At 35.2% G+C, this 21553-nt stretch overlaps 3 protein-coding genes across 3 annotated transcripts; all 3 read right to left on the bottom strand.

Moving 5' to 3' along the window:
• Positions 1-14: 14 nt before the first annotated feature.
• Positions 15-2380, bottom strand: LOC138140025 (dentin sialophosphoprotein-like). The gene is made up of 2 exons (XM_069060686.1): positions 2155-2380; positions 15-2105 (listed from the first exon to the last, which is right to left on the bottom strand). The coding sequence occupies exons 1-2, from the start codon at positions 2268-2270 to the stop codon at positions 167-169; spliced, it is 2055 nt and encodes a 684-aa protein (XP_068916787.1). The 5' UTR covers positions 2271-2380; the 3' UTR covers positions 15-166.
• Positions 2381-6978: 4598 nt separating this feature from the next.
• On the bottom strand, positions 6979-13598 carry LOC138140091 (arginine kinase). Its single transcript, XM_069060798.1, has 5 exons — positions 13456-13598; positions 12910-13324; positions 10004-10131; positions 8242-8417; positions 6979-8193 (listed from the first exon to the last, which is right to left on the bottom strand). Exons 1-5 carry the CDS (start codon positions 13581-13583, stop codon positions 7292-7294), a joined length of 1749 nt encoding a protein of 582 aa, XP_068916899.1. The 5' UTR covers positions 13584-13598; the 3' UTR covers positions 6979-7291.
• Positions 13599-19549: 5951 nt separating this feature from the next.
• Positions 19550-21398, bottom strand: LOC138140030 (uncharacterized). Its single transcript, XM_069060695.1, has 5 exons — positions 21255-21398; positions 21162-21206; positions 21012-21086; positions 20295-20920; positions 19550-20147 (listed from the first exon to the last, which is right to left on the bottom strand). Exons 3-5 carry the CDS (start codon positions 21064-21066, stop codon positions 20037-20039), a joined length of 792 nt encoding a protein of 263 aa, XP_068916796.1. The 5' UTR covers positions 21067-21086; positions 21162-21206; positions 21255-21398; the 3' UTR covers positions 19550-20036.
• Positions 21399-21553: the final 155 nt, after the last annotated feature.

The following is a 21553-nucleotide window of genomic DNA, read 5'->3' as shown; positions in this document are numbered from 1 at the left end:
ATAAAGACGGTTCATTGTAATTCAATCTTTTATATTTGTCAAATTTTTGAATCACTTTAGAACTGATGTAATTTACAGAAAAACGTGAAAAGCTATTTATCAAAACAGAACTAACAACTAACAATATAACACAATCATTAAAATAATATAATATATATAAAATTTCTTATTTTATAAAGGCTTGCTTTGTTGTGACGAACGAAATATCTTCTCCAGAACCAGCATTCATTATTGTCAAGTCTGCTTCTTCCAGCTTCATTCCAACTTCATTTGAATTTAAATTCTGCTGAACCCTCTTTACATGTTTTGTAATCAATGGCTCAGGTAGCAATTTCTGAATGCTCGAAGGAAGATTTATATCTGTTTTTGTGGAAGCAACAACTTTCTTTGCTGGTTTGTAAACTACCTCTGGTAACTCTGAGAAGTTATTTTCTTTGTCACTTTGATAAAATCCAGGTGCAGGTTGAGATTTCCCCAATGTTGGCATCATTCTCTGGGGAACATTTTGCTTCAAACATGCAGGACTATTCTTTATATATGTTGCAATGGGACTAACAATCCCTTTAAACTGTCTAGATTGCACCAGTGGAGACTTTGGATTTGGAGTCAGCTTACTTTTTAAAGGCTTAAATGGCAATTTAAAGTTATCATGATTTGGAGATTTTCTTCTGATGTAATTCCCTATAGGGCTTTGCACATAATCAAACTTGCTATTTGGGCATTTTTGAATTTTCTTTTTAGAAATTAATTTAGGAATTGAGGATACTGAGTTTGCATAACTTGATGCTGACTGTGAGCTTTTTCTTTCTGATTCTTCATCTCCTGGCATGACATAATCAAGTCCTTGTTTAAGAACCATTTCCATTTCCTCCATTGTATCGTTAAAAACCAACGAGTCACTTTTACTAGTATCAGTTTCAATACTTGCACAGCTGGATGCTGGAGGCTGTAGAAGAAAATTATTATCACTTTCAATATTTTTTTCACTCTCCTGTGTCTGATTTTCTGAAATTGAGCTTACACCTGAGATGTTAATTTCTGGGGCCTTTATTACATCTGTGTTCTCCTCATCAGATTCTAAACCTTCCATTTTTTCAGTTTTTTCTTCAATCTGAGAAAAATAAATATTGTACTTTTCAGGTAGAACATCCTCCTTAACAAAATCATTTGACAAATATTGTTCACTAGAACACAAACTGTTTTCTTTTAACTCAGAAGATAAATCCGTTTTTTCTTCTAGATTTGAGGCACTGTGTTCTGATTGAGAATATTCCTCACTCTCTTCAGTTCCTGATGATACTTGAGCTTTTTCTTCAGAAAATGATTCATTTTGACTGCTGGAACTAGTCAATGTTTCTCTTGGTTCTGAACAATTCATTTTATCCTGTGTTATTTGAACATCTGAATGATGGAATGAATTAATTGACTGTAAAGGTGACTTATTCATCTCATTTTTGTTTAAAAGTGATGACAAATTTTTTTCAGAAGTTGAACAATTTTTGTCTTCACAATATTCCCCATCACTTAAATTCTCAATACTTTCCTTTTCAGTTAAGGATTTATTTTGTTCATGATCTCCATTAACTGACACATCTGTTTGTTTTTCAGTTTTTACTAAAACCATCAACTGTTCAGGATCCACACAACTTGTTAAATCATCTGAGCTGCTATCACTTATAACAATAATATCATCCTCCTCACTTGTAGAAGTAGAATCATCAGAAATTTCTTCAATGCTTGAATTAATTATAATACTTTCCCAAGTTATATCTTCAAATGTATTTTCAACAAGACTTTGTTGAATGTTTTCTATGTTACAATATTCCTCTTGTGTTTTTATAATATTGATAAGCGTATCATTTTTATTTTTGGTAACATCTAAAGCTGTAACGTATGATCCATCTGATTCATTCTGAGGGTCACTTTCAATAACTTTATTAAGCTTCTCTAAAAATATGTCACTTTTAGTAGCAGCAGCAGTTTGTTCTGGCTGCAGACTCTCATCTGGGGTGAAATAAGCCGAGGCTGCAGAAACAATTGATTTGTTGTCAGAATCCTTTTCAGTACTTGTAGATGCAGAAACGTCCGAATATGTATACCGATTTCTACAAAAAAGCAATGAGAAAACACTAACTAATGATAAAACTAACTTACAAATCACTGTGTCTGTATTTAATTTTATTCGGTTCTCTATTAACTGCTTTTTTAACTTCTTTTAACGTCATCGGTCCCCAAGCAATCTCTTCTTCGCTGTCGTAGTAAGATTCCATGATTTAAATCCTCTGCAATTTTTTATTTTCACAATTAAAACCTTCTCATGTAAACAACGGTAACGAACTTCAAATTTTAAATAGATCAAGATACGTTGCGCTTGCGTGAGTTACTAGTTTTTATAGTAACCTGAAGAGGGCGTACAAAAACCTGAAGAAGTCAAAATCACTAAACTGGGAATTTTTCAATCTTTGTTCATTATTATTAAACTTCACTTTAATAAAGGAATTTCATAATGGATTGGGTATTTCAAGGTCAACTAATTTTATTTTTTTGCTATGCGATTAAGATCTTGTAAACAGTGACATGCAGGGAACCAACCATAATAAAAATATATTTTTGGAGCTACACTATGGATGGAATAAGGAAACAGCATAATGCGAATAGCGAATTTAGCAATGTTCTATCCAACGTAAACGGTAACGGTGTATACCTACATATTTTAACAATTCCGTACTTGTTTAATAAATTCTCGTTACTGCTAGATAGGTTTACGCAAATGTGGAAAGAAATACAATTTACCAAAATGTAGGTACTTATCTATCACTGATTATAGTTGGGTAACTTTGATTGGTTCAAATTTGAACAAAAAAACTCTAATATTTGTGAAACATATACAAGATAAATGGAAAAAATTGTCGGCTTTATTTTGTGGTGCACAGATTTTCAAACTGTTTGCAATACATAAGTATTTTAATGTTTTTTTTTTTGCATATCGTAATGAAAGTGGCACTTTTTACAGGCAAAATCGTAGTGAAAGTAACTTTTTTAGACGAAAAATCGTAGTGAAAGTAGTATTTTTTTGCATCATTTTATTCCATCTCCTTGGAGATGATTGTCAAAGCATACCTACCTACCTTTTTTTTGTAATGCAAAAAAAATTGTGTACAACACGTTATGAAAGTATCTTTTTTCACTTTTTTGCGTGATAACTCGGGCTACGCCCTCGTTAATCAATCTGCAAAATCGTGAAAAAAAGTATGACTTTCATAAGTAGTTCTACAATTAACTATTTTAATGATGGTGATTGAAAATGGGTATAATAGAGACGCGAAAATTCCAGTCTAGTGTTCTCGCATTAGATTTAGTTTAGAAGTGGTCCAAGGTTATGCAGTGTGTGAACAGATTCCGGTTTTATGAAAAAGGGGTTAAAATAATTATGACATTATCATGACAAGTGTGAATGAGCAAGGGTGGGTTCTGTTGAGGGTTGTGATTCACCAGTTAAGTACTTATCGGCTATACGAAACATTTGAGAAACCAGACCGATTTGTGCATCTAACAAGGTACCTACTAACATTTGAAGTTATGAAAAAATTTATTGTAAAACTTTGAACTATAACGTTTATAAACTACAAAAAAAAATAACATCACAATTATGAAAATAATAAGGAACATCACAACTATTAAGAAAATACATAATATCACATCTACTCCCATAAAAATATAATAATAACTAGTTATCCCAAAAACATCCTCTTCGCATTTTTTTAAAAGATTAATACCTATTCAAATGTTAACAGTAATTAACATTACATTACTAAAATACTAAGTAGCATAATTAAGTAATAATTATTTAGAACAACTGATATCACAACCGTAAAAAAATACATAACTAGATTTTTTCGATAAATGCTTATTCAGTCGTAGCAAAAAATGCTTTTTCGAGATTGATGAGATCTGGTCAAACAACATCAGTTACATTAATTTCCTAAAGTACAACAAATTTTAACAGCTGCTGCTTTTTTGTTATGTCCTATTTAAGACAATATAAAAATAATTTAATTATTCCACTAACCCTCCGCAAGAGGGTTAGTGGAATTATTGTTATTATTTCCATTATTAGCCGACTTTTGTTGTTTCCCTGAATCCATTTGAGCCAGCTGCTCTGGATCTGTCATGCAATTGTCTGAACTGTCATCGCTAATCACAATGACGTCATCGTTCTTCTTCGTGCAAGATTCCCGAACGGAAATTTGTTGGGTCGTATCGCGACTATCTTCTTCATCGGACGATATAATTATCACAGTTTCTTCGGAATTATGCCCAAAGTTACTCAAATTAAGGGCGGCTTCGCGTTCAGCCTCAAAAAATTCCTGAAACTCGAATTCATATTCGGACGGATCAGGAGGCAAATAAGACGAAGGTCCGGGAACGTCGAAGTTTTCGTCACTCACTACAGTATTATCAGTGTTGGAAGTGGAAGATGAAGACGGCAAAGAACAACCGCTCCTAACACGAAACAATTGCAACCCTGTAAATAGCAACGGACTATAACTTACATATCGCTATGTCGCCGACTGATTTTTCTACCTTTTGTAAACACCCTGGTTGTCTTTATTTCCTGCATGTTTAGAGTTTCCCATACAATTTCGTCATCACTGCTGCAATACGACTCCATGACCACACAAATTAGATGATACTTTTCACTTTTTCAAGGAAAATACTCAAGAGAAAAACACCGGTGACGAGCCAACGCCGCTTTCGGATATTCAAACTAATCGTATTACCACAGCCGACTGATAGTTTTGAAAACAATTGGGAGGGGCGCGTAGAAACAAGAAAAATAAAAAATCACTAAATTCCGAGCTTTCGAAAAGTGCAAAAAATTCATAGCGCCTCATTTATATTTTTACAATGACATGAAAGGTCCTGTTGTGACAAATCAAATATATTCAATTTGCCAAAAGCTGTAGAAAACTAAAAAGGAATAAATGTGTCACCAACTTAATTAGGTTGGTAACGTTTTCTTCTAATTCTACGTCAAATTCAATTGGGATATTTTGTATTCCTATTTAATTTTTCTAGATCAAACATATAATGTATATACAGCGTGATCAACACTGACTGAGTCTGTTGGCAATGAAACAATTGAAAAGTACCGGTGTTTTTTTGCCTCGTAATTGGTTTTGAGCGGATTTTTTTAACTTGAGACGACATTAAAAACATTTTTGGTTGTGCCGGTTATGTTTATGCTATTACAAAAATGAATTTTGATGGTTAATTTCAAATTTGCCAAATTTCATTGTTACCAACAGATTCCGTCATTTTTTATCATACTGTATATTTCAAACAAAGAATAATATAAATAAATCACTGATAATATTGCATTGTATTTACGTTGTAACAATACCACAGTTTATATAAACTTAGATTAAAAAAAAAAATAATGATACAATATCTACCATCTTCAACTTAAAATATCGTGTTTGTCACGACAATACCTCCTATAAAGTCCATTCATTTTGTATTGAACTTTTCAAGGTCAAATAATTTAAATTTTGGCTCTATAATTATGTTTTGTAAGTAGTGACATGCATCTAACCAACATAATGTGATTTCGCAATGCTCAATTCAACGTTTACGGTGTTTACCTGCATGTCATTATTTACAAAACATAATTACAAAGTCAAAAAAAAAAAATTAACCTTGAAAAGTTCAATACAAAATTAATGGACTTTATGTAAATTCTCTAACGATTCAGGAGGCAAAAGAAACGTGTCCAAAAAATGTAGCTATAATTTTTTTCATGACACCAATTTAAAGAATTGTTTTCTATATAAGCTTTAATACTAAACTTTTTTTGAAAAAATCGTTCTGAAGCAAAAATAATAAAAAATATCATAAACAGACCACATAGAACCACATCATGGATAATTTTTGCACCGAAAAAGTTTTGTCGTAACGACGACATAACTGTTAAAAAAAGCAAAAGAAATGATAGCAGAGTTATCGTTTTACTTCACCTAGCAATGCAGCACATGTTAGATTTGCTCACAAGTCTTTAATAAAACAGAAACAACAAACTAAAAATATGAAGACGGGAAAATGTTTTGTTTCAAAGCACACAATTCTTCACTGCAATTACTTTTAAGTGAGTACCTATATGAAATTGGTATATTTTATAAGGTAAAGTTTAACCAGTCTATAAAAATTATGATTGATGTTCTTGAAAGATCTGGCTTAAATATCAGTTTAGAATATATCTGGGACGTGAACAGTAGTCGTTTGTTTTACAGAGTCTGAGACTGTTATGTTTAGAGAAAATTGCACGTTCAATCCGTTTGTTAGTTTTTATGTGACTAATTTTTACATTTCAGTAATACAGAAATTTTTTTCAAGCTGAAATTTGAATCAATTATTGAAATAAATAAAACAACATCTTTTATTCATGGTGTACGGGAGACGCTTAAATCGATAGAATGCTGGATAAATATAGCTCAAATTGATTTTATAAAATTAAATTTAAAAAAATGTGTAGCTGGTGGCAACCAGTCATACAGAGACAGTCTGAATATTGCATGATGTTGTTGTGTCGACTTCATAAATCGAGTTAATCCGCTCTTAATGAGATTTTCAGAATTTCGTTAAGCTCTTCATAAACAACAATAAATCGTAGCATTAGCAAATATAAGGTTTCAGGCTGGTCCGAGTGCTCGGGATTATTTTAATAAAATCATCTGAACGGTGGATGTATTCGAATTATTCCGTCAGCAAGCTACTTAATTAGCTTTTACCGGCGGGGTAGAAGTACTCACTTAATGAAATTCGAGGGTGAGGGTAGGGGAGATATTTAAACTTCGATTTCTTGTCAGCGGAAAGCAAAATGGCGGGTGGGCTCGTCCCATTTTAGGATTGGTTGCAACCAAAGTTGTTAACCGGTTTTAAAAGTGGTTTGGATATGGCGGTGGTAAAAAAAAACTCGTGTACATTGGACGTCTTTTATTAAATGTTGTAATAAATTTGCAGTTGCGTTTTAAAATAATACTTCCGTTTTTACATAAATACATTAAAAATAAATAAATAAGAAAAATCCAATGTTTTGTAATTTGTAAGAATTTTTCACATTTGAAAACAATGTCGACTAGAAAGCTGAATACACTAACTCATGTCCAGACACCATCTTAACTTAGCAGTATAAGCATCCACTGGTACCTTTGGCAAACAAGATATACTTACTCAAATTATGTATGTCATTGCTTATAAGTAGTGAATCACGTATGATTAGAATGTACGGGGTTTACAACTCCTTCTCGATCTTGATGATTTCGGCAATGCCGTCATACATTTCCTTAACGGCGTCGTACTCGGTGAGACCCATGCGCCTCTTGTTGGAAATGTCGTAGACTCCGCCCTCGGCTTCGGTGTGCTCACCGCGAGTTCCGCGGACCTGCAAGTTAAACTTGCCGGCGACTTCGTCCAACTTAGCCTTGTTGGCGGAGAGTTTGGGAACTTTGATGTGAACAGAGGCACGAACAGTTGTACCGAGATTGGTGGGACAGAAGGTGAGGAAACCGAATCTGTCGCTGTGCGAGAAAGGAATACGCTTTTCGATATCGTTGACGGCTGTCACCAGTCTGCGGTAAACCTGTCCCAAGTCGCCTCCCATCTGCATGGAAATGATGCGAAGGTGATCTTCTTCGTTGCACCAAACCAAGAAGGTCTTGGCGTCGTTGTGGAAAATGCCACGGCCGGAGGGCCAGAAGCGGCAAGCGTTGGCAGCTTGCAAGAAGCGATCGCCCTCCTTGAACAAGAAGTGATCGTCGATCAACTTCTGCTGGACCTCTTTGCTCATGCCAGTCAGAGGGTAGAAAGTACCCTTGAGCTCTCCCTCGAGACCGGAGAGAGTCGAGGAGACCTTCTGTTCCATCTCCTTGTATTGTTCCTCGGTCAAGCAAGGGTTGAAGGGGTAGCCTTCCAAGGAGCGACCGCAGCGGACGCGAGTCGACACGATGTACTCTCCAGCAGGGTCCAAGTTGCCGAACACGCTGGTGTCACCCCAGTTCTTGGGGGGATGTTTGTCGGACTTCTTGAATCCACCGTGGTAGTCTTCGATGATGGGGTCGAACAAGTCGGAGAAGACGGAGTAGGCTTCGGCATCGGGAGCGTAGATACCGATTCCGGAATCATGATTTTCCAAACCTGTAACACTTGATCAGTACGATTTCATCGACAATCAGACCAACTTACCAGATTGGATCACGTCGAGGAGAGTGGAACCGAAAGAAGTTTTCTTGGTCTTCAAGTTGTCGAACAACTCTCTGGTCAAGTATTTTTTCAAGAGGGATTTAGAATCGGAAGCTTCCAGTTTCTTGAAACCGGCTTCCAATTTTTCCAAAACGGCGGCGTCAACCATGGTGGATTTTCTATAACATTTCGACAGGTTACGGATGACGCACGAGATCGAAGCTAAACTGTATCATTTCATTTGGAGGGATGATCGTTATTCACTTTGTTACTCGAATGGTGTTATGATGTGTGCAAAGAGTTTATAGTTGCGTACTTGAGGTAGCGGAGACACGAACAAGACAAGACATAAAGCTTCCACAGAATTCCAGACGCACCCGTCGGTGCTATTGACCCATGCATGACATCAACAGGATACGAATGGTACAAACCCCGATTCATCCTCTTTCGGTTTTTTAGAATTTTCCTTAGATGCGCAACCTCCCATTTTTTCTATTTAGCTAAATGAATATACACTCTATGGACACTACAACTAAATGGATGGACCAACTATACGGCATGGGGTTTGGGACGACGCCCTTTCCAATAAGGCGTTTAAACCGTCTTCTTCAGTTCGTATAGCCGCCGTGCGCTTCCCGCTCTGACTGACGTGCGAGCATAGGATAGACAGGGCGCAGTTTTACCAGATCGATAAACGCATATCTATGCGTACAGACGACCAATCCAATTGCGTGTCTCTAATAATTGTCCCCAAACTTGACCACCCCTAAGATAGCTACCCCTATCTAACGCAATAATCGACCGTTCTATCCGTCACAAAACAATAGAAACAATCGAGACCACTAAACCGGCGCATCCACCAAAAGCGCGCCAACAGGATTAAAATTAAATCCACCCCCGCGGCGCTGACCTCGCGCCATAAACAAACCCCCGCTGATACACATCATGTCAAAGGCAAGCGCGAGTGAGTATATGTGCACAGACAGCCACTTTACATTCTACTCAGCCAGTTTCTGAAACCCCCGGACCCGCCCCCCGAGACCCCCCAATCTGTCAAAATTATGCCGACTGTTTTACAAGTTTCTAAAGGTCGAGCGACGAAAAGGGCTAACGCCGGATTATACGGAAACCCCAGCTCTGCTGCACGCGAGATCAATAGTAGATGAATTATATGTTGCATAACTTTCAGGCGCACGAATCGTTAAATTCTTTAACCGGGAAATTGAACAATAAATAATTTTGCGGCGATGGCAACAATTCACCTTTTCAGTTGTAGATGTGGAGGCGATTTTAGCGTTGGAATTGAAAAATGTGCGAAACTAGTCGGAGAGAAGAGAGTCGCGGATTTGGCGCGAATTAGGCAGTTCGCGATTCGCACGAATTTGTTGAGCATTGCGGCGGAAAAATGTATCGTTTGTTGAACTAGTCGTTTATTTGTTGAGGCAAATTTCGAGTACGTGAGTCACTAATAAAAACTAACTGGTTAACGAGGCGGTTTATTGGATAATTGACGAAACGTCGTCGTCCGGTGTGAAACGAAGGGTCACAAAAACGCCCAATGTTACGTAATACTAAAAACTGGCTGTTAGTTAGGGCTTCTCTGACTGAGGGAAGCTTGACACAACTTATCTAATCGGTACAAATCGGAGGACGAATTGTTAAAATTTGCAGTTAAAAGCAACGAGTGTGAGTAAAATGTTTGATAAAAGCACCACCAGAGATAAGCTAAGCGATGGTTAGTGAATTAAAATGAGAAAAATCTCACCTTAGTTTGAAAGTCTGGCTTGAAACACACTCTCTGAAGAATGAACCGACTATGAGTTTATGAGTAGGTACCCGTTGTAGAAGAGGTCTTGGTGTCAACCCCACCACCCCAATGACGTCAGGTTTACAGAATTACATTGAACCAATCGTTGGCTTTAACGTATTCTTGCCCGACCTACCACTTTGAATTTTCGATAGTGAACTTGAAAATTTATTTTTTTTAAGGAATTAACTGATAAAATCTATTTGAAATATCCCCTCTCCTTTGGCCGATGGAGGGGAGATTTTCCGGTTGCTTTTTTCTAAATTTTAATCAGAAACTTTTGCACAATTTGTCATTTTCAAGGTCTGAAAGGTAATTAAACGTTTCCGATTGATTTCGGAGCCGAATCAGTCGACTAAAATAAAAGCGGAGCTGACCGGTGATAAGGAGTTGCGAAAACACCTTTCTCGAGGTATTGATCAGCTCGCAAAATCAAGATAAAGGAATATTAGAGTTCAGTTTGGTAAACTGAGCTAATAAAATATCTAATTTAGCTGGCAGCACCGGGAGCTTCACAAGAACCAAATGTTATAAATAGCGTCGCATGTTTTCTGTCATTCCGACGAAAAGTCGATCGGGGTGGAAGAACAAACCACAATTTCATATTTATTTTGACATTTATTTCGTCGACGAATCGGTCAGCTTTAAATTTATTATCTCGCTGCAATAATGCACAATTCAATTCAGTCATGCATAGAACCAAACCTGTGTAATCGATTGATTGGATTTTTATTGGTGGATTGTTGGAAAAAATCTTACATAACGACCGGTAAACGAGCGGTTTCATTATTTTTAGACATTTATTTTTGTACCTATCAACGAAATAAATTAAAACCGAGCGAAGAAAATTTACTATTAGTTACATAACAATATTTTCGACTTCATTCAAACGAAAATACAAAAAAATAACTCCCATTACGAGCCAGCTGGCACAGGCTGCAAAATTCAAACTTCAAAACAAGATTTTTTGTCTGGTTACTATGGTTCGAGCAATAATCGAAATTTGAACTCGTGATTCACACCTATAGATATCGGCTAATCTCATTATCTAATTGCACAGGAAAAGATGTCTGCTACAAGGTTTATCGCTCTAAAATCATATGACGAGCACTTATCGAAGATTACTCAGATCGGACTATAAACCACTCGTCTCTTGCCTTTTTATTAACAACGAAAACAATTTAATTCATTCAGGATCAATTACTGGGGCGTCTGCTGGAAGCAAACTGTTTTTCGCTGCTAGAACAACCGTGCAATTTGAGGAAACATTAAGTTGGAAGCTTTCAAACATTTGATTTACGGAGCAATATTTATATTTGCAGTGTTATAAACACGTACAATTTACGTAATGCGATTATTTCGCACCAGCCAGACCATAGTGATTGACAAAAAGCAGTTTATTATTCATGTTCACGTTAATACTTTATGATGTTGTGGATTACGTAACGCTGAGATGTTCCGACAACTGATTCCGACTTTTGCAAGGAAACAAGTTGACATTAAACCTGAATGTAGGTTACATTGGGGTGGTTCTCGAGATCAGCTGTTTATCCCCACGTTTATCGATCTCGGTGCCACTTCACGTCCTTGTCCTATCCTAAATACTTAATGTCCTTTTACAAAATTTGTTCACGACGAGATAATAATAAAATACTCCTCTTGACATGTCGATCGATGTAATTATCTCGGTCCCTGGATAATAATTTGTACAAGAAAAGAACAAGGAAAAATGATCGTTCAGAAAACATACATTACCGATTTTCGTGAGACGAATTTTTACGAAACTTCAGACGTTCAACATAAAACAAAATTATATGTTTGAGCTTCTGAATAATCATTTTACGACTAATAATTTTCATCTGTGTGGAAAAAAACCCACAGTCATAAACAATTTACTCAGTTTAGTAGAATTATTTTAAGCTTCGTACAAATATGTAAAAACCTAACCACATTGTTTCGTTTAAAAAATCTAAATGAATGCGTCTGTTCTGGTTTAAGAGTTGAGTAGGACGTGAGAAATAATCTCAAATAAAGTTTCACTACAGATATTGATGTACTAAGTACACAAAACTTCATTTTTATTAATGGAGAAACATTTTCAATATAGGCTTGAGATAACGACAATACGACAAACATTTTGTAACAAAGTGTAAAAATTAAACTATAAGTGGATACGACATTTTAGTTGCCCCATATTATTTATGATGCTCAACTGTTTTAGGCTACACACAAACAGATTTTTTCAAAATTAAAACTTGAGACAATTAGCTGGTCCACAGCAGATTTTTGTGTTTTTTAAGTCAATAAAAATTCACCAAATTAAAACTATACGATCGTTTATAACGTGTTGAAGTTGAAATTTTATTTTAAATAGTACTTCATTTAAATTCTTTCGGTATTTTAGTAACAAATGGGAAATATTTTTTCCGAAAAGTGGGTAGAGTAACCAAGCTTGTAAAAAGATTTCACTTAAACGTCCTGAAATAGATCAAAGATTAAAAATATTTTTAAACCGACGACTAGATTTTAATAGCTTCTAATGGAATAGATTTAGTCGTCATCGAATGATCGTCAAACTGTCTCTGCTTAAAAATATAAATAGATCTTAAATTTTCAATGTACCTACATTCTAGGGGGCTTTGGTAGAATTCGATTTTTTTTTTCTAAAATGAAAAATATTTTGTGTATTAGGTACGTCAGTCTGGTGTCGATGTGTCAAATTTGGTTCAATAGGATCCAATAGTGAAACGGCAATTTATTTGACCTCCCTCGGCGCCCAATAAAAGACGTTTTTCTTCGGTAACAATTTATTAGTTCCGTTTATTTTTAGTAGTTAATTCGTGAGACAAATGTTAGTGAATTTACTTTTTTAGTAGTTGGTCGTTGTACCTTTGCTGGGGACCAAGACTACGTCTCTCTTGTCCGATTTCGACGTTAATGAAATCATTAACCGAATTGGGCCCCGGCTTAGGCCCCGGCTTGGGGGGCGCCGAATCGACCACCGAGTCCTCGTCTTCTTCCTCGCTGTCCTCCTCCTCGTACTCGATGTCTTCGAAGGCCTCCGTCCTCAGCGGGTGGGGAGAGGGCGAGCGCGGGGGCTTAGCGGGAGGGTCCAACTTCGGGGGCAGCGGGGCTTTCGGTGGGGGCGGGGGAGGAGCGGGCTTGGGGGCTGGCTGGGGCGGTCTCGATGGTTCCACCTTGGGGGGTGGCGGTGGGGGAGCCGGTTTGGGAGTCGTGCATGGAGTCAACTTTTGCGACACTTTGTCCAGGATTATTTCTCTTAAAAAAATAAAATCAACCAAAAAATAGAAAACAAAAGAAAATGGTAAATAAATCGGAAAATTGGGTTACTTGTGTAACGTAATTTGGCAAACTCGAGTTTTGGCAGTTTGTTAGTGCCCTTGACCAACCTTGCGACTAATAAAACGGTTATGCCACAATTTGGAGTTTTATGTAACCGAATAATAAGAGTCTTGGGGTGTCTGGCGGTCGCGCGGATGAGGTGAATGTCTTTCGTTTTTGAAAACTGGAGATGCATTCTTGTTTAGAGAGTTAAATATAGAAAAAGCCGAGTAACAGCTGTTTGACATGTATAATTTACTATAGCGGGGAGTTGAAGGAAAATAAACGTGGCCTGGGAAAACAAAAATAGTTCTACGCTGATGAAGAAACAAACTTAACAATACCTGACGTTAAATCTAACACGTTCCGTTCGATTATCACTTATTGACTCTAAAACTTAAGAAGCGTCTGACTCAAACGCAATATTTATTCATCTTTATTTAATTTTCTTATATTAACCGCCGATGACATTGACTTGTGGCTATTGACTCGTACTTTGCAGATTCATAAAACAAGAGGATATATTGCAGCAGGCTACTCTCTAGTCTCTAACTCTCGGCCAATTTAAACAGTGGAAACCTACATTTAAAAAAAAAAACACTTCTAAATGCAATAAATAATCTATGTGGAGATAAGCACGTAGTCAACAATTCAATTACCAACAATACCGAGATAAAAATTTATATTTGTAATTTGCTAGTCCTCGATAACACCGATTACGATCTCTGTTTGTTTATCGCTTAGCTAAAAAACTGCATTGTGCCACACTGTGTGCTCAAAACTCCATTACATAACCGATTTTTCCGGAAAATTTGCATTCTGACAAGCACAAATTTAATTGGCCCATTTCGCCAAACGCTCAATTTCCTTCCAAATTATCTTCGGCCACGTTGAATTAACTTTTATGACATTCTTCAACTTCGGGACGGTGTATTAAAAAATAAATTACGCAAACTGCGTCTAAAAAAATTGTTTTCTCATGTGTCTAAGGAGTATTTCACACATAAGGCGACACTTTTTCACCTGATATTAATTTTCGTTTTATGTTTACCTAATTAAAATTACTAATCGCATTTTTCTTCTGTTTTGCGGTAACCTCAAACTCACAACCATAAAGCTGAACGTTCATGCTTCATTAGCGTGATGATTTATGCTATTTTTTAGGCACAAAAGCAATTCTCTCGTGTTTAAACTGCATTTGCAGGTAAGGTCGAATTTTTTAAACCAATACAGACTCTGTGTCGTGTGAAACAATGCCACTGTCCTGTTTTAGGACAGAGTATGAATTGTAACTCGTAACAATTGTCAAGAAGTAGGTACATACTTGAAAATATGTACCAGTGAAATTTATTTTATTTGAACAATTTCACCACGTTACTACATATTTCGTAATATCTTTCCCCTGATCTATTTCTCGATCAATTGACCGATTTAAATCGATACAAAAACATGAATAATAATTTTCATTTATGAAAGAAATGAAAATATGTACCTGCTGATAAAATATATGTTTTGCTTTATTAATATATACTCTCGAGATTGACTTAATTAGACATTGTAAAAAACCATAATCGCGTTCGGCTAATATTTAAGAAAAAACAAAAATGACGTTCTGTGTAAGTAACACAGCATACAAGTTTTAATTTAAAATGTTTATTTAAATATGTAAAATAACTTCAAGATCTCCTTTCTGAATAAAGAGATAAGTTATACATTTTTTAGACATAAAAGTGTTCCAAAAATGAGATCTTTGTTGTTTTATCTTGCACTAAATATTTTCGAGCGGTGTAAAAAAATTTTGAACATTTGAGGCTCCATCATTACAGCTTTGGTCAATCTGACAATTTTTCTACTAAAGCAACAACTTTTCTAAAGTACATTTTTTAGAAATAAAGATTCAAAAAATTACATCGATTTATAAATATGTAATATCCAAATGGGATTATGTTTAATTAAGTCACGGCATCTGAAATAGTACGGTGTATTAATAGTAACAAGAAAACAAAAGCCAAGAAACAATATTTTCGTATATTCGGCTAAAACTGTTTTTTACTTTAAGCAAAGCAAGTCAGTTACTTAAATTCATGGTTCAGCTGCTCGTGTCGTACAAACATGTCTTAAAATAACTTTGAAGATTTTAATTTTCCTTATCACTAATTGTTCAACTAAATTTTTTGGGCACGCATGTATTTATTTATTTGAATTAAGAAGAAATTTTCGCACATTCGTCCTCGTTTATGAAATTAATCGCAAGAGATGTTGTCGATTAAATTGGCGAATTTAAAAATTCACTTCATTTCATTGAAACAAAAATTGGAAGAATACAAAACGTTCAAATGGAATTTTGAATTTGTAAATTATTTGCAAATTTATGTGAAGACATGTGCCTGGCACAATTTACAAATTTTAAAATATAATATAAACAAATTCGTTGCGCTTTTCACTTTTTACAAAAAATTATGCACTAACCAAAATTAAATAATTTGGTGATTTAGTGTTATTTTTCTGTACATATTTTCCTTCAAATAAATAACATTTTTATAATCTCTTATGAAACATGCACACATTAATACTGATGCATATTCCACGAAATTAAGGTTGTTTGACTATTAATAATTATGGTATGATGACAATCAAGCTGTTACGGTGGCATTAAACGGAAATGCTTTAACTGGAAGAAACGTACATACGAGTTAGTCATAATTTTTCTTCATAATCAGCAGATAAACAAGAATTCGGTGTTGTGGTTGATTTTTGGTTTTACACCTGACGATAACTTTATTGTAAAAGTGATTTTACTTCAAATATATTTTTTTTATATACGTATAAACATGTAGATACACTGGGTTTAATTTTTTTTCAATTGTTTCAGCTATAGAATAATGTCTGAATGGTTTTATATCGAGTTTCAATTCAACACAAAATGTAATTTAAGTCGGTTCCAAAATACTGGAAATCCTGTTACAAATTCCTTAATAAATAACATCGGATTTAGTGTAAAATTTCCATTACTTTCCAAGTTAAATATGAATTTTGAATGAAAACTTAATTTAACTTATAAATTTTAATCCGGTTGCGGCAAAAGTAATTTTCATTTCAATTTTCGCCAAAATCGAATTTAAGGCAAAGCAAACACATTTTCAATATAACAGAAATATCAACATCGGCGCAATTATTGCTAAAGATCAGTGTGGTAAAGATGTGGTATTTACAGTGGGACATTTCGTGTGGAGAGTCATTGAATTCTCTGAAAGCAATCTTTGCAACGAATCGGAAATGCAAAATGCAAGTCATTCTTTAAATAGATTTGTTACTGTTCAATTTTATACTTGAATTTATATAAATGTCGAGTTATATTTATTTTCAATCGAATTAGGTGTACCTACGAATTCGGTGATATTGTTATGAAACTTAGGTATATGTATTATAGCGTGCAAATCTTTCTCGATGCGTGATATTATCAAAGAAGTGATAAAATACACATTTACTTAGCACAGTTTCAGATTAGATTATGTACTTATGATTAGGATTTTGCCATAATTCGAGAAAAGGTTGTTGATCTACACAAAACCAAAATGCGTCACTATTTAAGAAATTAAGACAAATACATAAGTGGCATAATCCGGACACAAAGAAAAATAAAATCTTCAAGATATATTTTATTTTTAAATTAACACTTTTGTATTATAATTTGTATCAACCCACAAAATACATGCCAAACGTGCTGTAGTAAGGAATTTAAATATGGGAAGTTACGCAATAAGCGAGTTTGTTGTTGACTTGGCTTAAAAATGTATTTTTCCACACTTGAAATAATTTTACACCTCTGATCAAGAATTTCGGTTTTCGTGACATCTGTTGTCTTATTTTTAGCGCAATAAAGGTTCATCAAGAGAAAACGCAACTCCGAAAACAAAATAAATTGTCAACTGTACTTGCAAGTGTAAGGACAAGGATAGGTCAGTGAGGAGTTTTAATTTCACTTTATTAAACCACACTGCACTTAAATTTGCGAGCAGTAAAAAGTTATGTTATCATTAAAATATAACAGCGTCGTAAATGATAAATCTCAGGCGCGCAGAAACAGCAGAGATGATTTTCTGAGCAATTTTCCGGTGTGACAACCGGGGCAGTTGTCCAAACGGTCGAAGAATTATTTTCTTGTATATTTTTGTTTAGTCCTGGGTAGGGAGACGAGGAAATCGTCGATCTGCTTAAACTATCTCCAGTTCGCGGCGTTTGATCGTCATCAATTTACGTTACTGACAACAATAACCGCCAGTATTGTGCGTTTTGTTAAAATTATCAAATTTGTGGTCCACGGTTCTATCTAGATCGTTACCAAATTCGTCCCGCGATAGACTCGAGCACCCACAGATGCTCGAACACCAATTAATTTCAATAAAATTCAATTGTTTGGCAATTTATGGCCCGGACAAAGTCGAATTGTTAGTGCAGTATCGATAGCGGGAAAATTTCATTTGAAGTGACGCACTTGAAAACGTGCAGGTCCACAACAGAAAAAAAATTAATTATCTCTGCACGTCTACTAAAAGTAGACTGAATTTATTTTGATTATGTGGAGATAAAGTACTGCTCACTTTCATCTCTTCCAATTAATGTCCGTAATGTGTCTATAAATACGAAACTGGAACCATCGGTTAGACAAAAGTGAAACCGTCAGTCTAACGAGAAGACTCGGCTAAAATAACTCTTGTTAGAGGATAAATGCGTAAGGAATTCGAACCTGAGGTGTTATTTGTTCGTGTTTTCATGCTATAGTTGATAGTATTCCAGAATACATTTGTTGCTACGGCAAAGGGTTACAGAGCGATATACAAAAATATCCCATCAGCGGCCGTGGCCCTGGAATATTGGGAGTATTTTTGGAAAAGCACGTGCTCTCCCTACTCCCAGCCAGGCCCAACGGTAATAACGCCCACAATAATCAAACAAATGGAGACAGCACTTACTTATCCGCTCGATTTTTGAGCCAATCAAGCTTGCTTAATTTCGCCTCGGCTGGCTTAAATCAGTTCCCGCCAAAATTTCCTTCCAAACGAAACAAATCATTCCGTTGGATTTTTTACAGTGAATTCGCCATCTACACGAGTTCGGCAAAAGCAAACTCGTTCCGTAAATAAAATTGGGTTTCGGCCAATTATTAAGCAAAGTTAGAGACGTGGAACCAAAATGCCGGTCGGTAGGGACGTTTTTATTATTAAAACTGGTTTGAAAAGCATGCAACTCACCTATATTCTTTCCAAGACAATACGGAGTACCAGAGGGTGAACATCTTGACGCAGTTGCTCGGTAGATTTATTTAAAAAATCAGCACGTGAAAGAGTCACGGCTTGGCTGGATACTTCGTCTTAACTGACTTATTTCTCGTTTTCTCTGATGCTGCACACGTTTTAATTTTCCTGAAATGATCAAATAAAATCAATGTGGTTGCTCCGGTACCGTACTTACATACCTTCAAATCATTTTTACAGTGTCGAGTAATTTAGACAAAAAATTTTACAAATCGATTGTATTAATCAAGCTTGAACTATTTTGGAGGTACGCAATTTACCTACATAAAATTCTTGTACCGGACGAGCTTCACGATTATGCAATATCGAACGTGTCTGCTTAAGAGGAGATAAATAAACAATTGCAGATTTGTGAATAAATATGTTTATTGAAAACATTGCACGGTGGCACCTACTCGGGGGTTACTACCTAAGTGTACTTACTATATCGATTTTACTCTTGAATTTGTCACTGAATGACTTTAAAAACACTTTATTAATTGGATTTATTTGGTTTAGATTTATTTTATTTCTATTATCGAGATTTTTGACGAAAGTATGTCAGTGGGTACAACGCAAGTTACCCTTCCTTAGTCCTTTTCAGTTATTGGCTGTCGCGATCTTTCAGGATAGCTTCAGGAGCGCGTAGTTCAAAATGTATGCAACACACTTGACAATTCGTTCTTTCAGCTTCATTTTCGTTTGTGAACTTTTCGCATCTACAAAAAGTCGTTAGATAATACAAATTGCGCGTGATAATTAAAATAAAATTTAATTTCTTACTCGTTCAATCGATAATTTTTTCGAATCAATTGAAATAATCGAAGACGTAGAGTTAAATTATCTTGATTGTTAAGAGGTTGCAATAAATGTTTTATATGGGTGAATTTTTTATTAAATATAGCTAAGGTTACAATATTTGACAATTCTCAATGTACTAAAATGTATTTGAATAAATTGCTACTCATATATTAGAGGAAAATATATTATTGCACATGAAATTTTATACAAATATTTCTGATTGTTCCTTAATAAGTTTATTATTTAACTAGTTTGTATATTTAAATTTACACTACCCTATAGTTAACAGTGAGAATTATTTAATGTAGAAGAAAGTATAAAAACAACAAACACGAAATTTTAACATATTTACAGACAAAAGTTCATTTGTACTCGTTTAAAATTAATAGCATAAATATTTAAAAAAAGTTATTAACAATCAATGTTTAAAAAAATCACAATTTTAGACTTTTTAGAAAAATATATGAAACTAAAAGTTTATTGAGAGCCTATTGATATGCATCACAGATTCTAAAATACTTAAGTCATTTATGTACAAACTTAAACAGATGTTGTTACAACTTTGTATGTTTGACAGTGTCTGTCCAATAGTTTTGAATGGTCATAGCCTCTAAACTATTTAGGAATGAATCGTTGTCCAAGCTGTACATTTCCTCTGAATTATCCTGTAAACAAAGCGTTTGTTTTTGCTTTAAACCTCATCATTGATAAGTCATCTCTGCTCACTTTAAACAATATAAAAAAAGCAAACTAAACAAAGTGTCAAATTAGTGGAAAACTGTGCAACAAAAAAATAAATAATAACTGCTTACTCTTACTGAAGCATCATCAATGTATCCACTTGAATCTGGGTTGCTGCAACGATCATTAAGTACTTGAGGTCTATTGAAGCCCCTGTTTCTGTACAGAAAATAACTGACCCCACAAATCACACCCACAATCACAACACAACCCAGGGTTATCCCAGTGATTCCAGCTGCAGTCAGGTTTCCTGACATCTCATCATCCTTCTCTACAATTTTTTCAGAATTAAGTAGAAGACTTTGGTTGTAACTTGTTTCATTAATATAACTGAAACTATCAGTATGATTTATTGCGCTAAGGCTTGAATTAAATAGCATTTGGTTGTCAGTAACATTTATACTGATCTCAGTTGTATTCTGATTTATCACAGTCACTTCTTTGCTTGGGTAATATGATTTACTTGTCGTGTCCTGTTTAGTCATATTGGAATACTTGAAATCCAACTTTTTTGAGGAAGGCTTCTGGTATTTTGTCATTGAAGTATTCAGTATTGAACTATTGGAAGGATTATTGTAATTGGGCGGATTAAAATTAGAGATTCCAACTGTCTTAACACCTCGAACCGAATCAGTACTTGAATTTGTGACTGGAGAGATGGAATGTGTTGACAATGAAATTTCCTCAGATATAATAACTGAAATTAAAAATTACAATTTATGACTCATTACCACTTATCTCCTGTAACTAATTAGTCACTTATGATCTAATGTTTTTTTTTTACTCACAATAAATTCTAAAGGTAATCCAAAACCAATGCATCCACCAGTACGACAATGTCATGACTTCATCCACATCAGAGACTAGAAAAATTGCACAATTAAAGTAATTATCCTTAACAATACAATGATTGTTTTGTAATCATCGAAGTTTCTTACTTTTCACCAAGTATCTTTAGAACACCCAGGGCGGGTTGAGAACGACTAAAATCAATCAAATATTAATTTATCGGACAATTAAAGCAAACATACCTGTTATTCAATACACCTGTCAAACATTTGATAAGGTTTTGATAACTCTTGTTGGTCTCGTTGTTGTGGTGCAGCCTTTCGTCATGGAGTCAGGTGTACCAACCGCCACAGAAAAACCCCAACCTCATTTTCCGAAATCCCACCGCACGACTCGTCATTTTTCCCCAACGCCGGACTTTTCTAATCTCGTTTGAAACTGGAACAAACACGACTTCCTGCCTCGTCCCTGTTAAAAAATGCCAAATTTATCAACGAATTTCGATAGCGCCTCTTCTCATTAGTTATAATTCTCGCGGGAC

Source organism: Tenebrio molitor, chromosome X (genome assembly GCF_963966145.1).
Source record: "Tenebrio molitor chromosome X, icTenMoli1.1, whole genome shotgun sequence".
Lineage (NCBI taxonomy): Eukaryota > Metazoa > Arthropoda > Insecta > Coleoptera > Tenebrionidae > Tenebrio > Tenebrio molitor.
This window is presented reverse-complemented; position numbering and strand designations above follow the sequence as displayed.

Bases quoted from the DNA above. Each gene is read 5' to 3' on its own strand.
- LOC138140025 (XM_069060686.1), bottom strand. From the start codon at position 2,270: ATGGAATCTTACTACGACAGCGAAGAAGAGATTGCTTGGGGACCGATG. The intron at 2,106-2,154 runs GTAAGTTAGTTT...GCTTTTTTGTAG, and splicing joins AAATACAGACACAGTGATTT to AAATCGGTATACATATTCGG.
- LOC138140091 (XM_069060798.1), bottom strand. From the start codon at position 13,583: ATGCATCTCCAGTTTTCAAAAACGAAAGACATTCACCTCATCCGCGCG. The intron at 13,325-13,455 runs GTTGGTCAAGGG...TATTTTTTTAAG, and splicing joins ACCGTTTTATTAGTCGCAAG to AGAAATAATCCTGGACAAAG. The intron at 8,194-8,241 runs GTAAGTTGGTCT...CAAGTGTTACAG, and splicing joins CCTCGACGTGATCCAATCTG to GTTTGGAAAATCATGATTCC.
- LOC138140030 (XM_069060695.1), bottom strand. From the start codon at position 21,066: ATGACATTGTCGTACTGGTGGATGCATTGGTTTTGGATTACCTTTAGA. The intron at 20,921-21,011 runs GTGAGTAAAAAA...TTTTAATTTCAG, and splicing joins GATTACCTTTAGAATTTATT to TTATTATATCTGAGGAAATT. The intron at 20,148-20,294 runs GTAAGCAGTTAT...CTTTGTTTACAG, and splicing joins TTGATGATGCTTCAGTAAGA to GATAATTCAGAGGAAATGTA.